General features: G+C 35.9%; 1 protein-coding gene across 8 annotated transcripts in view; it reads left to right on the forward strand.

Moving 5' to 3' along the window:
* Positions 1 to 23,674, forward strand: part of SFSWAP (splicing factor SWAP) — a 49,574-nt gene that overhangs the window by 8,922 nt on the left and 16,978 nt on the right. For all 8 annotated transcript variants that reach the window (XM_086761164.1, XM_086761165.1, XM_086761172.1 and 5 more), the window contains exons 5-13: positions 1,973 to 2,198; positions 2,655 to 2,770; positions 3,614 to 3,749; positions 6,439 to 6,676; positions 7,006 to 7,137; positions 7,498 to 7,591; positions 9,934 to 10,111; positions 12,681 to 12,914; positions 14,444 to 14,634. In XM_086761164.1, coding sequence (XP_086617290.1) covers positions 1,973 to 2,198; positions 2,655 to 2,770; positions 3,614 to 3,749; positions 6,439 to 6,676; positions 7,006 to 7,137; positions 7,498 to 7,591; positions 9,934 to 10,111; positions 12,681 to 12,914; positions 14,444 to 14,634 — 1,545 coding nt within the window. The remainder of the gene's footprint in view (positions 1 to 1,972; positions 2,199 to 2,654; positions 2,771 to 3,613; positions 3,750 to 6,438; positions 6,677 to 7,005; positions 7,138 to 7,497; positions 7,592 to 9,933; positions 10,112 to 12,680; positions 12,915 to 14,443; positions 14,635 to 23,674) is intronic.

Below are 23,674 nucleotides of genomic sequence, written 5' to 3' on the forward strand. Positions count from 1 at the left end.
CTTAAAACTATTGATGTCAGGGTTATGGGCAGAGGTGACTGTTCTTGACCATTGCATTTTAAGAAGTGCACGGATGCTACAGAAGTAGGACCTAAGAGAAAATTATCAGTTAAACTTACGAGGATAGTTTGAGAATTGCTTCATTTGCAGATGGGAATATTGAGAGACAATATAAGACTTAAAATTCTTTTCTAGACTTACTGAAGATTGGAGGATAGTTGCTTAACTTGCAGTGAGGTAGGCTCAGTCATGAAAAACTTCTAGTTACAATACTAATTAAAGATTGGAACAGAATATCTGACTAGATGATACCACTTATGTAATTGAAGTATTTTTCAGAAGGGTTTTTTCTCTGCTCTGGCAAGTACTCTTACTTTCAGAAGTTTTAACAGTTCTTCTCAGTTTAAATGTTGAGTGCTTTTATTAAATGTAGTAGCAAACTAGGTTACCTCTATCATAGCTGCATCTCTGTTTGCCATTTAGTGTTTGTAACTTTGTAAAGTTTCTTAAGTTCTGTAGATCGGTGTTGTTAGTGATCTTAGTATTCAATTAAAAGCATATTAATATTCATAGTACCTGTTTTCCAGAGTTTGCATTGGTATCAGTTTCAAACTGAAGACCAGATAGTAATTTCAGATACAACCTTTTTTGAGCTTCCTTGCTGATTTATAGTTCTGTTTATGAATCTCTGGGCCTTAAGTGTATTTTGTTTTCCTGTGTAAGAACCATGGAAACAGGGAAACTTGATGAATAAATAGTGAAACTGGCAGTGCACAAAATGTCATCAGTTTGTTGAGAACTTAATTACCTATAATGAAAATAATCTTTAGTAGTGTTTCAGAGGGACAAGTAAAACTTGAAACAACTAATTATTTTCCATATTGAACATGTAGTTCTAGTGAAGGGTTCAAGCAGCTGAAAATAATTTCAAAAAATGTGCAGTTTGATCATGTTCAGATTTTTTTTCCCCTAAGCAGAGCACCACTGTCTTGTGTGCTTACAATCTTCTGAAAAATATTTTCTGAGGTTTACAACAGGCTTCTGTATCTGGACCAATAAAAATTGCAAAGCTGAAACGATCATTAATATGTCACTTCAGTCTTTATAGGCACCCAGAGTATGTGTTTCTACAGTTTATTGAACACAAGACAAAACAGAGCTATCTGAGTATGAAATTAAAGACAGTGAATGGTGAAGTTCATTCATTCTTTAAGTATATTCTTGTTCTCTTCACTTCTTGGGTTTCATATGGCAGTGTTCCTTACATTAGATTTCAGGAGTGGAAGAAATGTATGGATGCTGCTTAACTTTATTAATTTTCTTTTTTTCTTTTATTGCTAAAATGTTCAATGACTTTATGGGAATGTGACAGTAGATAGGAATTGCAATTCTTACGTTGGTTATAAGATACAACATGTTTCTTTGAAGCAAATGCATAGTACTGGGCTTTTCTAGTTAGGGAATGTATTTGCAGATTCAGTCATTACAGGACAGCTGTTGGGAAGCAGACCATACATCTTGAGCCTTCAGAGCACCTTGGGGTATTGTAAGGTCGGGCCACTTTAGGTTGGCACTGGTGTGTCAAAAAACACATTGGTCTCCTTTCTTGTGCCAGCAGAAACGTCTATATGGCTATGGAGAATTACGGCTTGAAAGAATATTTTTGCTACATCAAACTCAACCAAGATTTGTTGCCCTCTTTAGTTTGGTGTGCAATGGCAAAAATAGTTGTGCTGATAGAAGGAGGGGATCTTGCAAAAGGGAATGAATGAGCAGCTAGGGAAGATTTAGACTGGTTTTTTTCAGTGCTGGTGTGTTTTCATTATGAAAGTGATTATGAAACTGAGTTGCTAGAGAAAGTTGAGAAGAGGGACCTAGTGCTCTTTCTTATTCCCTCTGGAGTTCTAACACACTTGTGTTCTAACACAAGCTGCTTATGAAAATACAAATATATGTTATTTTACTCCTACAGCCACCAACAGCAAAAATGCATGCGATCATAGAACGAACTGCAAACTTTGTCTGCAAGCAGGGAGCGCAGTTTGAGATTATGCTAAAAGCCAAGCAAGCACGCAACTCCCAGTTTGACTTCTTGCGATTTGATCACTACCTCAATCCCTACTACAAATTCATTCAGAAGGCCATGAAGGAGGGACGATATGCTGCTCCTTCTGAAAATAAAGCGGATGAGAAAAAAAGTAAGTTGTTGCTTGTCAAATGGATGGCTTCAGGATGTGAATCATTGAAACATCCACTGGTGGTTTTTTTGTAAAATAGCCATGACTTTTTGGTGCATTGCAATTGCCAGTGCTGTTATCCTGCAACTGAGATTGATGTGATCATTCAAAAGTTTGCTTAAATTGGAGGACATTTTTAAAAGGTTGTGTGGGGAGACTTTCAGATACAAGAGCTGGTATAATCTTGGAGCTTTTAGAAACACTTGTATAGGTCTGGTGCAACAGAAAGTTGGTCTGTGCATTTAGGTTTTAGTAATATTGATGCTAGCAATATCTTTTTATCTGTGTTTTTGTAAATAAGCAGATTTATGAAAATGGTAGTTTTCTTGAGAACACATGCTTGTCCTGTACCATCTTTCTCTCCCAATATAAATCCATAGAAAACCCAACTAAAATTCAGATGTTGCTTTTATTTAGACTCGAGAGTGAAATCTGAGGAAGAAGAGGATGACGACGACGATGATGATGGAAATTATCTGCATCCGAGTCTCTTTGCATCTAAAAAATGCAGTAGGCTTGAAGAGCTCATGAAGGTACTTGACCTAATTAAAATTACTCTCTACCTTGTACAACAGATGATTCATGGGCACAAATTTTCTAATATCCAGGTGTTAAGGTCTTTTGTTAACAAAGATTTTTCTGTTTTGTCTGTTTTGGTAAATTTTCAAGTTACCTTTTCTTTAGTACATAAATTGTTATTTTTCTCTTTGTAAGGAATTATATTTCTATTTTTGATGCCCTCTGGTATTGAGGGCATCACTCAAGGGTTTATCCTGCAGAACCTGTATTGAAGCTGAAAAGATTAAGATATTTAATGCCTTCTGTATATAAGCTGAGAGAGAATGTTTTCATTTTTTTTTATTTTTAGTAGATAAAATGTTGATGTGAAGTACAGTGAATAATATTTCAGTGGAATGTACTACTCAATAAATGTAAATTTTGCTGGATGTGTTTGTTATTTTTATTTTCTGTATTTGATCAGTGATGGAATAAAGGGAATGACAGATGGTTGTACACAGTGGAGGCTTTCAGAGGAATGGCAGTAGTGCTGTCTGATATTTAGACAAGTCAGGTTCTGTGCTTTATCCCAGCCTTGGCAGTAAATGAGTAATGCTCGCTTTTTGATGTCATGGATTTATGTTCACGTTAAATTAAAGTATTATTTGTTTTGTTTTGTTTTCCACTAATTTACAAAAAAAAGTTAATTCTGATGTGAGAGCTACAAAAACAGTAACTTTGGTATTTGGACAATATTATTGCTATTAACTTAGATAAATTTTCTTTCAAAATTAGGTTGATACTATCATGCTATAAGTATGTACTTAAAATTTTAATTTTTTTTTTTTTTTTTTTTTCTATTCTCATCATTTTTTCAGCCTTTGAAGGTCGTAGACCCTGATCATCCACTTGCAGCACTGGTGCGCAAAGCGCAATCAGATAATAACTCCTCTGCACCGCAGTCAACAGATGGGGCACCTGTACAGACATCACAGGCAGAATATTCTTCTGATTGTAAGTGCATTGTGATTAGGCAGCTGGTGGTGTGTCTTGATGAATTGTATGTGGACGCTGATGGGGAAGAAAATATGTTAGCTTTGTGCTTGGTCATTTGTAACTGATATTTATTCTTTTTTCAGTCTCTTGAATCTTTGAAGGTACATCCTTCACTGAGTATCTGTGAATTGTTATCTGTTTAGGAAAAACAGAAATGGGATGGAGGGAGTGAGCAGGCGGGAGGCTGGGTCTCTACTCTGTGAGTTAGCAGAGTATGGTTAGCACAGTACCCTTAGTGGGCGTTTTGTTTGTTTGTTTTTTTAGTTTTTTTATAACTTCCATGAATTTCTACTAATTAAGCCTAATGAATGCCTTCACTGTGGAATATAAAGCTATCCTATAAAGCAATTCATGAGCTTTTAAAAGTTTACTGTATTGAAGCAAAATGCAGATGATAAATCTGCTTTGAACAGTTTTGCTGGAGTGTATAACAGTAAGAAAAATCTGCAAAGGTAAAATCATGTAAATTGAAGGATCCCACTGAAGTGATAAAACCAGGTTTTAGTATAGTATTCTGTTCTAAAGTTGGGAGTAGTTTTATAGTAAATAAGTCTTTTATTATACAGTCAATTCCTTTAATTTCTCATTATTTTATCTTTTATTCTTTGCACTGATGCAGTGTTCTGTGTAGAAAATAAAATTCAGGAATATGCAAGATTCAAAGTTAAAAAATTATTTTTTTAAATTTGTTTCTCATCACAAGATCTGAGAGGGAGTAGTAACTTTCAAGTTCCATAGCTACAGGAGGCTGTTCCTTATTCTATTTTTCTTTTTTCCATAAAAGAACAGCAAAAGCAGTGGTATATTTAAATTATAAGCTGGCAGTATGGAAAGTTGTATGCTTAAATGCTTTTTCTGTGCCTGATACTGAAATACCAAGATTTTCTCCTATCTCCAAATTGTGATTAAGTCTTAGATTTTTCTTGAACTATTTTGGATAAATGTAAATACTGTTCTGTCTGTAACCTCTTTCAAGAATCAACTTTGCTATGACATTTTTAGCAACGTTATCTTAACTGTTCTGAATATGTCTGATTATCTTTGAAGCTGCTTAATGCAGACTTTATATAAAGATCCTGCAATTTTTTTTAAATTCTGATATTCAAAAAGGTGAACTCAATTGGATTTATGTGCGTCTGTTTTCAGAATTTTGAAAGTCCTTGATTCCTCAAATATAGAGATGTAACTTATCCTTTCATTTATGGGACTTACCATTTGATACTATTGAGAGGCAAGAAAACTTCTATTTCAGCCTTTACTACAGTGGGGTTTCATAGTGATATAAATTTGTAGGTTATGAGTAGGGTTACGTCACATTGGTGGTGGTGATGAGGGAGTTCTTGTTTTTTTTAGTAGTGTTGTTGCAAGTAAGTATCACCATCATGATCTAAGTTGATTTTGATGCAGTATATTTTCAGAACCCCCCAAATGATTGTGGGGGTTGTCAGAGTGTATTATATAGAGGGAAATATGCAGGGAAGTAATTTTTATTTAAAACTGTACCTTAAGAGAATCTTAATAAAACTGAAATAAGATTTCTGTGAACGGATTGAAAATTACTGATTATTTCAAGAAAGACTAAAATCAGAATAAGCATCTCTATAGAGTAATGCTCGTCAGTTGTCTGATTACTTTCGTGTCATGCTTGAATGTGGATGTATAAGGTGCAAACTGGGAGATCATAATTTAGTAACAATACAAGTTTGCAGCTCCTCTCCCTGCTTTTAAAACTTAACAGATCTTTATTCTACTCTCCTTGTAGATAACTTATTATTTGAAGAAAGTAGATACTGCCACACGGGAATGTTTATGAAATTGTTGAGAGTATAATTCATTATAATTTAATTCTTTGATCAAACTTCGCCTCCAGAAATGCAAACTCCTATTGTAAATCCTTTGAAATATTTTGCCTGAATACTTTCTATTTATGTATCTTTCTGCAGAAAATCTTTAGTTTCACAACTAATGCTAATTAAAGCATTATAAAAATGCTCTCTCTAAAGAAAGCAAGCTATAAGCCTTTACGCTCTCAAGAAATAAATATTTAGAGTCAAAGAAGCCTCTAGTGTGGAAAACGTGCTCAGATCAGTTCATTGTATTGGTGTTAAATTGCAAAACCTGTCTACTTTGAGTTTTCAGTAAGTGTGTGTCTATGTGTACTAATGCAGTGGGGAGTTTTATCTCTCTCTCTCTCTTGATACTAGTGGTTTAATTTCTCAGTGTTGATTTTGAATATATGCACATTTCTTTCTTGATGCATCTGTAGTTTTAACTGAGTTAAACTGCCAGACTGCCAGAGGTGAATTAGATTAGGAAGAATGATTTCGTATTAGGTAATTTTTAATAGGCCTTCTCTGGTTCACTTCTTTATTCGTACCTATTTGGCTTGCAACTAACCTTCAGTACGTTCTGATTCTGTCTCTTAGTCTACATATTTCTTATTCATCCGTAGTGTGTTAATATGAACATTCTTTTTTCCTTCGGGTTTTTTGGTTGGTTTTTTTTTTCCACAAAAAAATTAGATAGCATTTCTTAGTGTGTTGTGTGAATATGGATTCTCGGTGTTTGTACTAATGCAATGATGGGGTTTTTCTTATCTGGTGTTTTTCTTCTAATTAGAACACTGTTCTTATTTGTCTTTTTATAGCAACTGTGGCAGCCATGTATTATAGTTACTATATGCTGCCTGATGGAACCTACTGCCTTGCGCCTCCACCTCCAGGAATAGATGTTGCCACCTACTACAATGCATTGCCTGCAGGGGTGACTGTATCAAGCACTACAGGGGTAGCAACGGTACCACCACCCCCTGGCACTACACCCCCACCTCCCCCAGACACAACCGATAGCAGCAGTGGGTTGACTTCTACCACGACATCTACAAGGTACCACGTACAGAATTGCTTGTTGGGTGGAGGGGTCTCTTTCCTGCACTTCAGTATGAAGTATTTACTAACGGTTATGTTGCTGGTGGTTCCTCAGTAACGTTCACCAGTGTTTGTACAGTTTTCGTTACCTCCACTTTGTTCTTTGGTATTGTACGTGGTTAGTGTTATTCAGCTACTATGGAGTTTTTGCATGATGGAAAATCAGATTATTTTAGCTGCATAATGAACCCAGAGAGCAAACATCTATGTAATGTTTCTTTATTAAAACAAGAGCCTGAAATATATTTGTTTTATTTATCAAAATGATGTACTTTTGATGTTTTCAGCACAATTGCTCCAGTGGTTGCCATTATACCTCCACCCCCAGATATCCAACCTGTTATTGATAAGCTAGCTGAGTATGTTGCTAGAAATGGCATAAAATTTGAAACCAGTGTTCGAGCCAAGAATGATCTCAGGTAAGAGAAAAAATGTTATTTTAACTTATATTTTAAAAGTTGATGTTTTAATTTTTAAAAAATATATTACAAGGACACGTGGGTCTTGTTAAGAGATGTACTGTCATTTTTTAAATTGAAATTCAGAGACCTACTTAAAGGTAATCCCAGAGCATTGTTGCCCGAATCCTCAGAACAACCAACCTAATGTCTCTAGAAAGCATACTCTGAATGCACATCCTCTGGAAGTTTAGGCATAAGTTACAGTGCTTCCAAGTATCAAATAGCGTTCCGGCTGCTAGAGAAAATGAGATGGCAAAGGATTGTTGGTATTTACTATGTTCAATGTGCGTTTTCATATATTCCATTTTCTTTTAACAGATTTGAGTTCCTGCAACCGTGGCACCAGTATAATGCTTATTATGAATTTAAAAAACAGTTCTTCCTTCAAAAAGAGAGCAGTGACAACTGTCAGGTACATGTGTGTTTGTATATACATACATTAAAAATGCTGTGTAAGTGAGAAAAGGACTTGCTTATCTGTAGTGTTACAATGAGACATTTTAAGAATGGAACTCTCTGAATTATGGAGAAATTGTTCAACAAAGGATGTGAATGCTTTTTTTTTGTTGTTGTTGTTGTTGCTTTTTAGTGTAGTATAGCATTCAAATAAAGATATGTCAGGTGGTATGATATTTAGTTCGTGCTTTGTAGTATAGTCAGCCACTGAGTGTGATTGTGATATAAAATGTCAACCTGAAAGTCTTTTGGCTTTCTATAGAAGGAAATACATGCTTGTGGAGATTCAGAGCTTTGTAGGATTTAGATTAGTGTTCTGTTGCCAGAAAGGTTTTTAATAGCCGTACCTTCTCGTATGCCTCGTGGTTCTCTGCAGGACTGTAGCACAGTTGCTAAACTACTTCTCTGACACACTTTTTTCTGAGGGAGGTTTTGTTAAAGAAGAGTCCTGTCATGATTGACTGAAACAATATTGGAACTTCAAAATTTCAAATCCCTTTCCTGCTTAGTTTGGTTCTTCTGGTCCGTGTTAGTAGAAGATGATACTCAGACTTGGCACCCTTGTTTTTAACTATTCTCATGTTAGCTAATCTCATTAGAGTGTTCTCTTACTGAAAATAAAATTGCAAATAGTCTCAGAAATACATTATCTGATGTTAACTTTTCATGGGAAAGAGCTATTTTTTTTTTAGGCCCTATGTCATTTGTCATCTCAAGGCTTAGATTGGGGAGCCTTAAACTGAAGAAGGTAGGCCTGTGGGTAAACTCCTCAAAATCTCTTTGTGGAAAATGAAGAAATTCAATACTAGTTGCTGTTTGAAACACTTGTGTCTAATATTTTGTTTTAATAGTGAAAAATGTTTTGAAAATACCTTTTTTAAAGATAAGCTGTTGTAAATATTATCTTATTCAGTTGATAAATTACATGCAAAATTGTCCTGTTCTGCAATGACTGTTTCTTCTGACTATTATTCTAGAACTTCTTATTTGCAAACCAGTGGGTTGAATTCCTAATACTTCCATAATTAGTAAGAACATGTTAACATTTATTTTGGGGGGAAAATTGTATGCTAACCGAAGTGTAATAACAAAGGATTCATTTTAAGCGTTCAAACGAGTACAGCTAAGAAGCAAGCAGAAACTGGTTTAAGTCCCTTGAGGTCGTGTGTAGCAATACATATTTTCCTACTGCATGGTTTTGTAGATAATGCTGTTCTCTTTATTTTTTTAGAATAATGATTTCAATATTATCTTTATGCTTTAGTAATGTACATGTAGGCAACTAATGCAATTGATTGTTCTCCTTTTGGCCATTAAAGTTAATAAGAAATTGTACTACTGGCTTCAGTAAATACAGGATGAAGTCCTTGATTTCCTTGTGTTTTTCCCCTCCGAGGATTTTCAGAAATTAGTTCTGTTGGTCAGGGAATGGCTGCAGGGAGCAATGAAAGGATCTCTTCAATACCTGGTATTTCAACATTAAGTATACTTAACAGCAGCCAGTGGAAAGCAACCAAGCTATTTATTGAGAGCAGCTCATTTAAATGTTAAATTACTTTATGTCATCTCCTGACTCACCATGTAAATATTCTTAATGTTCTACAATATCCATCTTAAATTTTTTATACTGTGAGTTTAGAGGTCATCTGGAATGATTCAGTCATGTAATAGTAAACCAGTAATTCTTTACTCTCTTGAAAATCTCAGCACACCTGTACTGTATCAATGTAATGCCACAAAAAACACTGGTAGGCGCAGTGTTCTTAATAAAAATGTTAGAACAAATTAGACATGTTAATCTGTGTTGATCCCTGTAAAACGTTACTTTGTAAAGAAGGTATCGTGCAATTGGGCATTGTGAAAAAACGTCATAAGCTTTCATTCTGTCACTGTGAATTAACTTTAATGGATTTTTGTTCTCAAGATCAAGACCTGAAAGAATATACTTTGGAAAAAAAAAGGTATATGCTTTTGGGGTCTAATTTTAAAAACATGATTTCTAAAATAGTTGTTGGCAAAAGTGTACCAGCTGAAGAACATTTTATTCGCTGTAAAATGACAACGCGTTCTTACTGTGGGTCTGCAGTTTTTGCAGCCTGTGGGTTTACATGAAGCAGTGCATTATTTGTAAGAAGCAGATTTTTAGCCATGAGTGCTTATTGATGTAAAATTAGCTGTTAAGTGATTAGCTGATAATGTGGTTTTTGAAATGGTTGGCAAAATTGCAGCTCTGCAGACACTGCATTAATTCTTTCATGAACTACCCAGTTAGTAAGCTTGCAAATTTCTTTTGAAAAGGGAGTATCTTCCTCTGAAGATGTTCCAGCAGATACTGCCGGTGATACACCAAGTGAGACTCAATTTGCAGATGAACATGCACCTGAAGATGCATCTGAGACAAGTGCTAAGGGAGTTCCAGGAACTAAAAAGGATATTCCTCCTTCTAAAGCTGTCAGTGATGGTAAATTGGTGAAAGGTATGTTAGCATGGTTTGTTTGAGCGTGAAAATATTTGTTGACATATATTTAAGGAAAAAAAAAAGGCAGGGGGAAAATAGGGGAAAGGATTTTCTCATTTGGAAAGTATTTTCACTGGAAGCATCAAAAAGGACTGAAATAAGTAATTTGATTGTTTTCTCGTTTCTTTCTTATCAGACTATTGGGTATTTATGGTCTGACAGAATAAATTGGTTTATTTCAGTTTTGTGCAAAGTGGAAGGCTTTCGTCAGTGACCCCAGTAGAATCTTATTTTTGTCATTTTAAACTTGAGAGTTACAAGCTCTGTGCAAGAATTAAGTTATTCCTTCTGAATAAAAGCAGTAGTCTTCTTTGAAACCCTACATATGGAGGAAGTACACTAGGCTTGTTATTCAGTTGCTCAGTCTTCTCATGTTGGACGTTAGTCATGCTGGAAAACAAGACCCTTTTCATGTCTAAGTGGAATATTTTTCCTCTTGCAGTCATAGCAGCAGAGGAACGAAATGGGAGGATCTCTTGGAAGCACCACTCAAAGTCAGCTAGCACACTGTTAGTGTCCTGAGTTGGAGAAGTGACTCTTTATACCTGGGAACTGATTTCCTGGCCTATTGGGAAAAGATATCTTAAGATTTCTTTTTTTCAGTAAAAAGTAGAAACTTCAGTCATTTAACTAGAACTGAAAGGCACTGGAGGAAAAAAAAAAAAAAACCAACCACAAACAAACAAACAGGAAAAAAAACACAACGGGAAAAACACTCTTGACCTGTGTTCCCATGGATGGGTACGGCCTTCCTGCCACTTTGGTAGCTTTCTTAATTGCTGATAAGTTTACCTACTCCCTGTGATCCCTTGAAATTATTCGCTCCTCGCTGCAATTTCTTTCCCCCTGTGGGCTGCAAGCTCTAAGTTTTTAGCCATAGTTGTCTGGCTGTCCATACTCTGCAGTTTCTTCTCTGGACGGGCTTGAGTAGCTTCCCCAGGAAAGGAGCAATTTTCCCTATCTTCAGAGATGCCCTGTTAAGAGAACATAATATGCAACAGAAAATGATGTTGTTTCTTGTTGTTATGTTATTAATAAATGGCAAACTGGAGCCCATGCTTTAATAATAATAATCCGCTCAAATTCAGATGGTGGAATGTAACCGTTGAGTCATTTCATGACAATCCTATTGCTATAAACTTACTTTAATTTTCTCTGGTACAGTACAAATCCCACTTCCTTGTAACCTAAATACAGTAGTTGGCTGCAAAACTGACATAACATCCACACTAGATTTTTCTCCTGCCTCCAAGGGAGTAAAATCCCATTTCAGGATTTGTTTTGTCATGTTAAAAAGTTGGAAAATCACTATTATAATTTCTTTTGGAATTCTTGAGTTCTTTATTTCTGAGCCCATTTTCTTACCCTAGAACTACAAGATGCAAAGCTTATATTTTATAAACCTTGGTATGTAACTTACTTACTGTATTTAAATATTGTTAATTGAAAATTTATAGACTGTATGTGCAAAAGGCATTCTGAATAAGACAAATACTGCAGCAGACCATATGGTAGTAGGTTGCTTTGCTTGAGGTGTGTGATAAGTTCCTTTCTTTATTCTTAGAAGTTGCATTTTGGATAAATGATTTAGAGATTAATTCTGTATTTTTTTTTTCAGAAAATGATTCTCAAAAAACGTTCCAAGGAAAATGTTGTGAGGCAAAAGGATTAGTTCAGACTTAACTATAGTTATATGCTTAATACTTTTTCAAAGATTCTTTAATACAACTTATCTTGAAATGATCCACAGTTTCCTTTTTATTGTAGTGTTCCATGTTTTTTGCAGGCGTTCTTTTTCTGAGTGTGCTGGCATGAGTATGTTACGCTGTCCTTTTGAGTTGGATTAGTAGGGGCTACTTGAAAGGAATAGTTAACCACTAATCTTGCTACAGACAAGCTAAGACATTTGGGGAAATGTACTTCACTTTTCTGTTTTTCTCCTCTTGAGAGAATGAAATGTTGTTAATTCCCTGAAGTAATTAATTTTCATATAGATGGAAGTAAGTCTTTAAATACTGTTCTGTGAGCCTAGCCTGCCAAACGCTATTGTTGTGCAAACCATGGACTGAGTGGGAAGGAAACATAAGGGACCATGTCATACTGTAGGATGTCAGATAGGAGCCTGAGCACAGAGCGTTTTCATCTTGAGCCTGGAAGAGCAGATTGTTCGTTTGGGAAAAGTACTGAAACTAACATTTATTTGGGACAGAACACTAAATTATTTATCTCGTCTCAGGAAATGTAATTCCTGAGATGGTTTAGAGTACCTTTCTTTATCCCAGCTGCTACTGAAGTATTAGAAAAAGACTCTGAGACAGAACTTTACAGAGCAAGTTAAGTTTCCAAATTTATTAAAAATAAAAAGTTGTGCTTTTCCACAAAATAATTAGCATAATGTAAGGATCATTTAAGTTTCTTTTTTTTTGATGGTGTAGTCTGCATGAGTAATGGATAAAGTCCAGAAATTCAGTCTACTGCTTTATACTGTAATCCAATAATGTGTAAAATCTTCCCCATTCATTCACAGCATCGTTTGCTCCAATAAGCTTTGCAATCAAGGCCAAAGAAAATGACCTTCTTCCTTTGGAGAAAAACCGTGTTAAATTAGATGATGACAGTGATGAGGAGGAAGAAGAGGGCAAAGAAGGCCAAGAGAATGCTAGTACTACTTCAAACCATACTCCAGCTGTTACCACTCCTTGTGCCGCTGCTGAAGAGAAAAAACCTCAACTTACACAGGAGGAGCTGGAAGCTAAACAAGGTATCCCATGTTACACCAGAAACAAAATGAAAGGTTGAGTCCTTCAGGCAAACCACAGTCATGTGAATAAGTATGGCATTTTAGGTATTTTGAATCCTCACTGTCATGTTAACAGGAATCAGAATTCTTTTATTTTCTCCAGTTTCCTGCTTATTGTTAAGAATGAAATCTTCATTACTTGCTCAGCTAAAATCAAACTTGTAACATGCTGGAGTTGAGTACTTTGCCCTAATGCAAGTCTTTCAGAATTTTATTTTGTTTTTCCATTACAACCTCTTGAGTAAAACACTGAACTCCTGCTTGCCAGATTGCATTAACAGAGCCCAGGAAAAGGCATGTCTGTTTGTCACTTTCTTCAGAGAACGATGAAATGCCTCAAGCTATTTTTCAGTTATATAGCACTCCCATGCAGATTAATACTGCCTTGTTGATGTTTCGTTACTCTTACAATGCAATACCATTCCGTCTTTGTATGGGATTTTCCTGTTACTATGTTTATGTATGTAAGGGCAGAAGGGTGTGCTGTGTGAATTTCAATGTTATGATCTTTTAAAGAGATCAGATTTCCCCTGTTCCTCCCCAAGGTTGTTTCACAGTAGAGATTGTTTAATAAAGAGGAGATGCTGTCAGTGTTTACCAGTGTAAAAACTTAATATTTCTCTCACAACTCTGAGTATGCCACAGGAATTGAATTTCTCATTTTCAAAATGGTGTGGTTTTTTTTTTTTTTTTGCTTCTAAGTAGCAGTTCCTTTCTAAACTTTAATAGCACAGAGTGTGCTATGGTGATACATATCTAAATTTTGTGTGATAATAAAAATGAAGTGTAAAACATGGTTAGAAAAGTTGTGTGTTGGAAAAATTGTGCAGTTGAACAAAAAAAAACAGTCTTGTACATGCACAGAACACAAAAGTGGAACTGGAAGATTAAAAAGGTTAGATAAAATATCCATTAGGTTCATAGTTAAATAAATTGCCTTTCTTTCTGTAATCACATAACAATAACTGTTGGTTGTAACAATGGTGAAACAGTTTCTGAAAATTTCTGGACAGTCCTTTTTGTAAACATTTTAAGATCTATGTAATAGGGCTGGAAAATAGAAGGTAAAGATCAGATCTGTATAAAAAGAGCAAAATGGAAAGTTTGCATTGCTTTAACAAGTACGAGAAAAACCGTCTAAATTTATAGTGCTACTTTTTTAGATAGTTTTTGTAAAAAGAAAAGGGCAAGAATCCTGAATTTTCATGATTGGATTTTCATGTCATTTCCTTCAAGCTTAAAAATTTTTACTTTACCTGTACTGCTTTTCATCAAGCAAATTATATATCTATGAATTAAGATGCTTGGAATTCCGTAATTTCAAGTTGATATGTCATTGTATGTTCTTGAATGGATGTATTAGAAAGGTTTGAGAATGGTTGGAGGGGCTGTTTGGTTGTTTGTGTTGGAGTGTATGTGTTTGTTTCAAGGAAACCTAAGTTCACCAAGTGTGACTCACTCTAAACTTTATGCTTAATTGTCTTTCTTAGCAAAGCAGAAACTAGAGGATAGATTAGCAGCTGCAGCAAGAGAGAAGCTTGCACAGGCCTCCAAAGAATCAAAAGAAAAGCAGCTACAAGCAGAACGCAAAAGGAAAGCTGCACTGTTCTTGCAGACCCTGAAAAACCCTTTGGCAGAGGCAGAAACTGAGAAAGTTGAAGATAATTCCTTCAATAATGAGGTAAACGGGAAATAAATTTCTCTTTACCATAAAGCTAGCAAAATCTTACCTATAGAGTGTGAATCTAACAGTATGTTATGAAGTTCTCTGGAAAGACAGAAGCTTTTCTAAATGGGGAGAAATTTGAATTTTAAACACTGTTAATCTTTTTCAACTATCTTCCATGTCTCTCATTTGTCATTAAAGAACCAGTAGAGAAATAGGATGCATAATTCAGGGGTCAGTTAGCCGGTTACAGAAAGGAAAACAAGCTTATAAGTTTAACTCTCTACTAGTGGTCCATGAATTGGAGTGCTTACCTTTCAAGAGTATTTGGGTATCGGTTGTATTTACTTATTTAATGTGTATTTTTATGTGAGTAGACATCTTCAAGTTCAGAAATGATTCGCAGGCAACTGAGCTTGCTTTAAGGTTTGTTTTGCACCTGTTCTACTGGGTTTTTTTTTTTTTGTCTGATTTTCATTAATTTAACTGGCATGAAACTGAGATGAATAGTTAGTGAACTGATCTGTGTAATCTAAGTTTTCTAGCTGAGACATCCTTAATCAACAAAATGAATACATAGGTGGGAGAAAACTAGGCTGTGCAATGGTTCCTATTCATCTTCTTTGTGTTAGTTGAATATTTCATGTAGGCTCTTTAAAAGCTTGGAATGTTAGGATGTTTTTCTCTGTCTTTTAGGTCCAAGTTTAACATAAAAGTTAGAAAATGTTTTGTTTTTTTTAAAAGGATATGATTTTTAAAATAAAGCTACATTTACAGATAGTGGCACAAAATTCAAACAAATATATTCATGTTATTCACTGGGCATAGTCAATGAAGGATCAAAGCAAATAACTCTCAGTGAAATAATTGAGGGGGCTAATCATTCTGCTAGCTGTCTTCCAGAGAACTGGAAGTAGGCACACTGCCTGTGCCTATTTGATTATGAAATGACCTAATCTATTCAGTTTGTTCACCAGAATCTCTTATTTTTATTTTGGAGAGTAGAAGCAAGTATCTTTCTGTAGCAAATCGATTTGGAGTGTTAGTATTCCTGCGCTTCTTTCAAGGAACAGTTTTTGATAGTTGTGTTAAAAATTTGAACCCTCTGCTTCTGTCTAGAAAACTACTAGCAAATAGTCGTGTGGCAGAGGCGGACTGCTTTCCATCTTTCTTCTGCCTTGTAATTCTCTGGTCTGTTTGCACCCGTTTTCATTGCTTGGATAGCCAACCACAGTAGATAATATTAGAGTAATGTCGGTTTGAGGGTTTTCAGAAAGTCTGTTTTGAGTAGGTAGTCATGGTATTGCACTCTTAGGCCAAATCTGAGAGTAACGTGGATATTGATGATGACTTAATATTAGGTTTTAGGAACACAGTAAAATTGCTAATAAGTTCCTTTGCCATTTGGCTGTTTGAACTATTGTTTCCAAGGGAAACTGAAAGCTAATTTCTCTTAGCCGTACATAGAATTACTAGAATTTATCACAAGGAGGATTTATCATGCAGAAGTAACTGCTAAACAGTTAGTTGGCATTATCCTCTGCAGCTAACAGAATTATTATTAGTCTGTTGATGAGTAGTTGTAATAAAAATATATTTTTGGGCAGAGCCTCTAGAAATCAGTTTTATAAGAATTTTTGAGTAGGCAAGGTTAAAGAGGAATCTTGGGCCAAAAGACTTCAGTAATGAAACTTCAGTAGTGAATTAGAAAACTAAACTCTTAAAAACCTGTAGTGATCAAAGCCACACATTTACCTTTTTTTTTTTTCCTCCATACTGATAAATAGAAAATACTGTTTAAAATAGCTAAGAAATAATGTGTTTCATATAAACCATTTCTGATTTCGATAAAATAACTGCAAGCTGAGAGAGTTGAGGTTGTCCAGCCTGAGGAAGAGAAGGCTCTGGGGAGACCTTATAGCAGCCCTCCAGTACCTAAAGGGGGCCTACAAGAAAACTGGGGAGGGACTTTTGACAAGGGCATGTAGGGAGACGACAAGGAGTAATGGCTTTAAACTGAAAGAGGGTAGATTTAGATTAGATAGAAGGAAGAAATCTTCACTATGAGGGCGGTGAGGCACTGGCACAGGTTGCCCAGAGAAGCTGTGGATGCCCCATCCCTGGAAGTGTTCAAGGCCAGGTTGGATGGGGCTTTGAGTGACATGATATTAAGAGCAGTCCTGAGGAGAAGGACTTGGGAGTGCTGGTAGATGAGAAGCTTAACATGAGCCAGCAATGCGCCCTTGCGGCCCAGAAGGCCAACCGCATCCTGGGCAGCATCAAGAGGAGCGTGGCGAGCAGGTTGAGGGAGGTGATTCTCCCCCTCTACTCTGCCCTGGTGAGACCCCACCTGGAGTACTGTGTCCAGTTCTGGAGCCCCCAGCACAAGAAGGACATGGACCAGTTGGAGAAGGTCCAGAGGAAGGCCATGAAGATGATAAAAGGGCTGGAGCACCTCTCTTATGAGGACAGGCTGAGAGAGTTGGGGCTGTTCAGCCTGGAGAAGAGGAGGCTCCGGGGAGACCTGATAGCGGTCTTCCAGTACCTCAAGGGGGCCTACAAGAAAGATGGGGAAAGGCTGTTTAGTAGGGCCTGTTGCAATAGGACGAGAGGTAATGGTTTTAAAATAGAGGGGGGTAGATTTAGATTAGAAATTAGGAAAAAATTTTTTACAATGCGAGTTATAGAACACTGGAACAGGTTGCCCAGAAAGGTGGTGGAGGCCCCATCCCTGGAAACGTTCAAGGCCAGGCTGGATGAGGCTCTGAGCAACCTGATCTAGTCAGGGATGTCCCTGCTCCTTGCAGGGGGGTTGGACTAGATGACCTTTGAGGTCCCTTCCGACCCTAACCATTCTATGATTCTATGATCTGGTGGAAGGTGTCCCTCCCCCAGGGGAGTCCCCTGGAGTCCCCTGGAACCCCAGTTCCAGGTTGGAACTAGATGGTCTTTAAGGTCCCTTCCAACCCAAACCATTCTATGATTCTATTAATTGAATTTATTATATATGTCATAAGCACATCCCAGTCCAGTGGGATCTGATGCATGCTTGCTAGAAGACAGGAGATTCTGTGTTTCCAGCACCTCTAACAAGTCCAGTCAGTCTCTTTTCTTAATGGAAGAAAAACTGTCAGAAATCTGTTTTCAACAAGATCACCTTAGACTTATTTCTTCACTACAATAGCTTTAAACAGTTGTGTGGAAAAAGTAGGAATGAGATTTGGTGTAGACTAAGTAGTTTCCTGAAACTTAAGTTAAGTAGGGCCAGAAATGTATGCAGCTTGGGGTGTTGTTGCAGGATCCTTCAGAAACCAGATTGAAGTTCTGTGTTTGTATATGCTGCAGTCAGACTTCCTATGCACATTGAGAATAGAAATATTGTTGGGAAGTAGTCCCTCAGTTCCCTGGTTTTGCTATTATATTGCTTCCAGAAAAGCCAGTAAATCATTCTGGGTTGCTCTCATCAAGCAAATCTTCATCTCTGGATACTGATAGAACATTTCAGATGTTAATTATGACAGATTGGTTACAAGAATGAATGGCATGGCTTTTAAATGTTTCCTTTCCTGCAGAAAAAATTCCAGTACCTAACAAATAATTCAATGCCCAGTTCTTGATTTTTTTTCCAAATAAACTATGGATTACACCTCAAAATGAGGTGTAATTACACCTCAAAAAGAAAACAGACAATTGAAACAGACATACCTGCAGTTTAGGTGATCCATATCAGCACAGAGTAGCAGGTGTGTGAATTGAGTGCGGTCACATCCCAAAAGAGATCCTGCTTGGGATTGTCATTGCTACTGCTAATAGATTTTCCCTGACTGGGAAGTGTTCAGTATTTTTTTCCAGTTATATATCGAATAGTGAGTGCATAGAGACAATGACAATGTAAAACTCCCCAGGCTTGCTGTTTTGCAGTCTTTCTCAAAGGGATTTGTCAAGAACACAGGTATTTCTACGCTAAGGTTCTTTTGATATTTTTCTTTAAGAGAATGTCTGAAATAACTAAAAACTCTTCAGTAACAGCTGACTCTCTTTCAGAAGAGCAAATGAGGGTCCTTGCTCGCATCTGAACTTGCTGAAGTTCTAAGCTTAACTTACTAAAAAGCAAGTGGACTTTTCAACAAAAACAGCACACTAATTTCACTTCTTAGTGAACTTCCCTGCTAAAAACTTTTTTCCTTCTCCCACATATATATAGTTTCAGAGAAGGCATCTCTTTTTCTCACACAAAAAAAAATCCAGTGTATTTAAGAATTTTAAAGCAATCAGTTTCACTGCCTTTTACCAATAGAAATGGTTTGGAGATGCTTTCTTTATAAAAAGGTTTATTTAAAATATGAAATAGGTATTTAAATGGTACTGGTGTGACCTTGCTTTTTGAAATAAAGTTGACTTTTGTATTGGGAATGCTAGTCCTGTGTAATGAACAGTCTAAAATGCCATCAAGTCCTTGGAAATAATATTCCTCCTGAGTGTAGTTTGCTTATTGACATGCTTATGTATGTTTATATAGATACATGCCCATAGATTTTTGCATATATAAGTTTATCTTGAAACATTAATGTTTTCCAACTTGTTGTCTTTCCATTGGCTGTATTTGAAAAAGCTTCCATCTGCATTCATTCCAATGTGTAATCTGCCTTTTACTCTACTTGCCTGGTTTGCCTATTTGTAACAGCCCATTTCATTCAAGAAAGTTTATTGGAAAAAAGATAAGGGAAATCATATTGTGAATTTGTTAATCTGTTGTATATATACTGAGATTCCAGTAAATTGCATTGTGATGTCTGAATCAGTTTATAAATAAATACATAGCACAGGGGTTTTTTAAGCTTTTTCAGTCATATCTTAGAAATAAAAAGATGCATTTTAAAACACTGATTGGAAGAGTAACAAAAAGTAACTACAGTGGCTGTAATTCTTTAAAGAAAAAAAAAGTCTATTAAAAACATCGTGAGAAAGAGATATGTAAAATCAGTTTTGTAGTTTGGTCAACGAAGCTGATTGGGGAAATCCTAGAGAACAAAAAAAAAAAAAAAAAAATTTAAGTCCACCAAAAATGTCACTTAACATATTTCATCTGCCTTTTTGGGGGAAGGAGCATCCAATGAGGAGTCCAGGAAACAAAGATTGATATGCCACTGTCATAGAGTTAATGTAGTGGAATGATTTTTGTAGCTTAAAATGTGTCTCAAAAAATGGAGTAATGGCAGAGATGTATAATAAAGCACGACGAGGAGCTGAGAATGTCCATGGGAGATGCGTAATTCCTATGAGATTGCCCCTGCCTAGTAACTGTATAAAACCTAGTAATGCTATTTATGTGTATACACAGTGTACATTTGTGCTGAAAAGCTGCTTATCGCACTGTGTAGAGATGCATTAAATGAGCAAAGCTTTTTTGACCTCTGTCAGATTTTCCTGATATGTAATATTTCTTGAAAGAAATGCTGATACTAAATACATATTATACCTTTGAACAAAACTGATTCCACTAACTGCATGTAAAGGGCAGTCAATACCAAGGAACATAGTGCTTTTAAGCTTTCTTGGCTTCAGCTAAAGCTTAAAAATAGTCAGATGTACTTTTTCCATAGCTCAGTTGTTTCTTTTATGTGGTTTCCTGTTTATCCTTAAAGTGAAATCAAGCAAGAGGGACAAAAGGCTGAAAATGAGCATAAGCAATGAAGCAGCACAGCTTTTCACAAAAGGCTCCGCACCATTCTTGCATCCATTACAGCAGTACAGTTACGCATAATTTTTCCTCGAACCAGTACTTGGAAAACGTGTAGCTTAGCTCAGTTTCCAAAATGAATCAGCTACCAGTAGTGTTGTAGCTAGTGAAGGCTTTGCCCCTTCTCAGGTCACGGGTAAACAGTAACTGGGTGGCATCTCTCCTGTGTTTACACATATAATTCACATAGACACGTTTGTAACAAGAAAATCAGGCCAACTGGGACATCTCTGGTATCGAGTGGTGTTTCAGTAAAGAGAAGTTGCAGTCATTCAGTCATTCTTTGGCCTGCGATAGTGAACAACCTGTAATTATAACAAGTGCAGTTCTTCTAGATATGCAGAGCTGGAGTACTCCAGCTCATCTGGAGTACTGCATTGAAGTACTTTTTTATTTTTGTACAAATAAAGTAAGTTGTTTCAAAATTAAATGCAAACTCTATTCCAAAATTATTAAAATTAATTTAAATTTAAAAAATTAGGATGAAATTTATGTTTATATATAAGTAGAATAAAACATAGTTGTGCATGTTCATGTTTGTATTTACCAAAACCTGAATTAAGTAGTTCAGGCATTGGGAGAGCTCAGTTAAGATGGTACATTTGTTTTGGTTTAGTTTACTTTTTTTTCTTTTTTTTTTTTTCATTTTAATAAAGCAGATGTGCTGGCTATTGGCACAAGCTGAATTCTGAATACAAGTGCCACCCTTGGTAGTAGGCCTTGGTATGGTACCCTTGGTATAGTATGCCATTTTTGCCACCTTTTTCAGGGGTTAAAATATTGTTTGTTTGCAAATGTACCTATTCATGTAGAAGACAGTTGATTATACCCAAACTGTTACTGTATAAACTGTGATATCCAATTTAAACAAGGAGAGAAATCCATAGTCATAATGCTGCAGAAACAAACACATGATTTGAAAGTAACTCTATTTTAATGGCTTGTTCCAAATGTCATCTGCTGCTCTGCCTCTGAATATGAAGATCCTATAGCACAAAGCAAAACTTAACTTCTTTTGGCTCTTTCATCTTCCATGTTTTGAAGCTCTGTTTTATCATTTGTTTCTTTAGATGGCTTGTCCTTACTTTTGTCCTATATGTAACAATTTTTTTTTTTTCCCTCTGGAAAGTAGTCTGTTTACAAGTGAAATAGAAGTGTGCCGTGTTTAAAAACAAGATGCTATTCAAGTTTTGCCAAGCGTAACAGGGCTATCAACAACTGTACATAGTGCATGTCTTTCACACTTACCGCTGTAGTTGATCCTACTTTTTTTAGCAATGGACTGTAGATGTTACTGCATTCCTCTGGAATAACAGCAGAACATAATTTGGAACATGATTTTATGTTTGCATAATTTCTTAATGTTAGTTTGTGAGCAAAATGTAATTGTCTAATGAAAACCATCCAGTAAGTATTTAATGAAAAAATGCTTTGGAGTATTTCAGGGCCATTGATTTCTTACTTTACTTTTTTTTTTTTTCCTGTCTGTCTTTCTGTCTTTCTTTTGTAAATTTCCCTTATCTTGCTTTTTCAAAAGGACAGATAAAAACATAAAGGTCCCTTCCAACCCTAACTATTCTATGATTCTGTCGTATACCAGTGTGGCTCTTGGGGGTTGGATAGCTTGCTGGCATTTGAACTTTTATTATTGAAAGAACTCTACTATCAAAAGCTACATCAGAGCTGTAATTCCTCATACTGTAAATATTTCAAATAATATTTAATTGGGGGGGAAAGGTAAATATCAGCAACTGCCATCTTAATTGACAGGAGAGGGAGCTAAGAATGTTCTATGCCTTGATTTTTAGTCTTCAGAGTACTCAAGATACAAAGGCGTATTGATCCATACAGCAAACAGATTCACAGCCACTAATTTCTTTACAGTTGGCCCTTCAAAACTGAGAATGAAAATTCTGTCTGTTTTTGAAGAACTTGTCATAGTCAGTGTACTGTTAATACCTGTGTTTCAGTGCAGCAGCTAAACCCTGGTTAATCTGCTGAGTCTTTGAGTATTGAGTATTTAATTTGTTTTATAGGAACATATTCTATAGGAAGTGTTTTTACCACTTCTGTTTAATCATTTTGGACCAATTTATTGAGGCTAAGACTCATAAACTCTTCTGAAAGCAGTAACTGTTCACTTTGATGCACAGAGAAATCATACATTTCCATTGCTGGTAGACAGTTGCTTAGTAGTTCTCAGTCAGGGAATACTTACCATAAACTTTGGGAAACCTAGAGTAAAAAAAGGTGCAGTGGTAGAAAAAAATCTGAAGTATTTTCAGATTTTAATGAAGTAAAAGAATTGTTGATTAACTCTTCACAGTTCTGACATTCTTCACTCTTCTCAATTTTGATCTAATATAGGGTTCAAATTACTGCAAAATTCAGCTGTTTGGAACAGAAGAAATATTAGCCAGTTGTAAAAGTGTTAGTAACGTTATTGATAATGATCTTTACCAGTTGATTTTGTACTAAGAACGATGCTAGTGTTTAGTTCTGTTGGAATAAACACCTTTTGGTTCACTTCTAATGCTGACTTTGTGACTTGATTAAAAAGTATAACCCCAGAATCACTAATGTGTGTTCTGGTCTTATGAATATTGCAAATATGCAAATGTCTTGTAATGATCTGAAGTGCTCATTTCTGTTCTCATACAGCTATAAGTTCTTGCCGATACAGAGCTCTTTCTTAACCCATTCCTGCTAAACAAGAGTTGTTGAATCATCTTTGTTCTCCAGAAAGTTATCTCTGAAATTCAAATTTTTTTATACCAACTGTTTACTGTAGGAAGCATTATTTTGGTCAGATTTGCTTCAGTCATGCAAATAAAATGCTGAAGAACAACTGTACCAGTGAAATTATCTGACACTGTAGCATTTAATAAGAGCCAAAAGATATATGCTGTTACCCAAAATGAACATTGAATGCTCTCTGAAAGTTTGCAGTGTAACTCTTTAGAAGAGCTCTCAAAAAATTTTCCTCTCTCATCCCTTGAGACGCATAATAAAATTCATTAAGTAGCCAGTTTGTTACCATCCTTTCCAAAACTGTTCTACTGGCCTGGTCAATAAAACATTGTTTCTTCCTTTTGGAAATGCTTAATAGTCTCCCCATATCTGTGCTTGCTTTGATATTTTTCTGCATTTGTGCCTCCAATTTTAGTTCTCATTATCTCAGTTTGCCTGGATCAACTTTCTCTAGTAAAAACACAAACCACTGACAGCTTATTCTGTTTGCCAGACACTCGAACAGTTTGTTTATTTCCAAGCATTCATTCAACAGCATTGTTTATACACCTAGAAACTTTCTTT

The sequence above is a fragment of the Chlamydotis macqueenii genome, chromosome 17 (assembly GCF_036417535.1).
Source record: "Chlamydotis macqueenii isolate bChlMac1 chromosome 17, bChlMac1.mat, whole genome shotgun sequence".
In the NCBI taxonomy this organism is placed as follows: Eukaryota; Metazoa; Chordata; class Aves; order Otidiformes; family Otididae; genus Chlamydotis; species Chlamydotis macqueenii.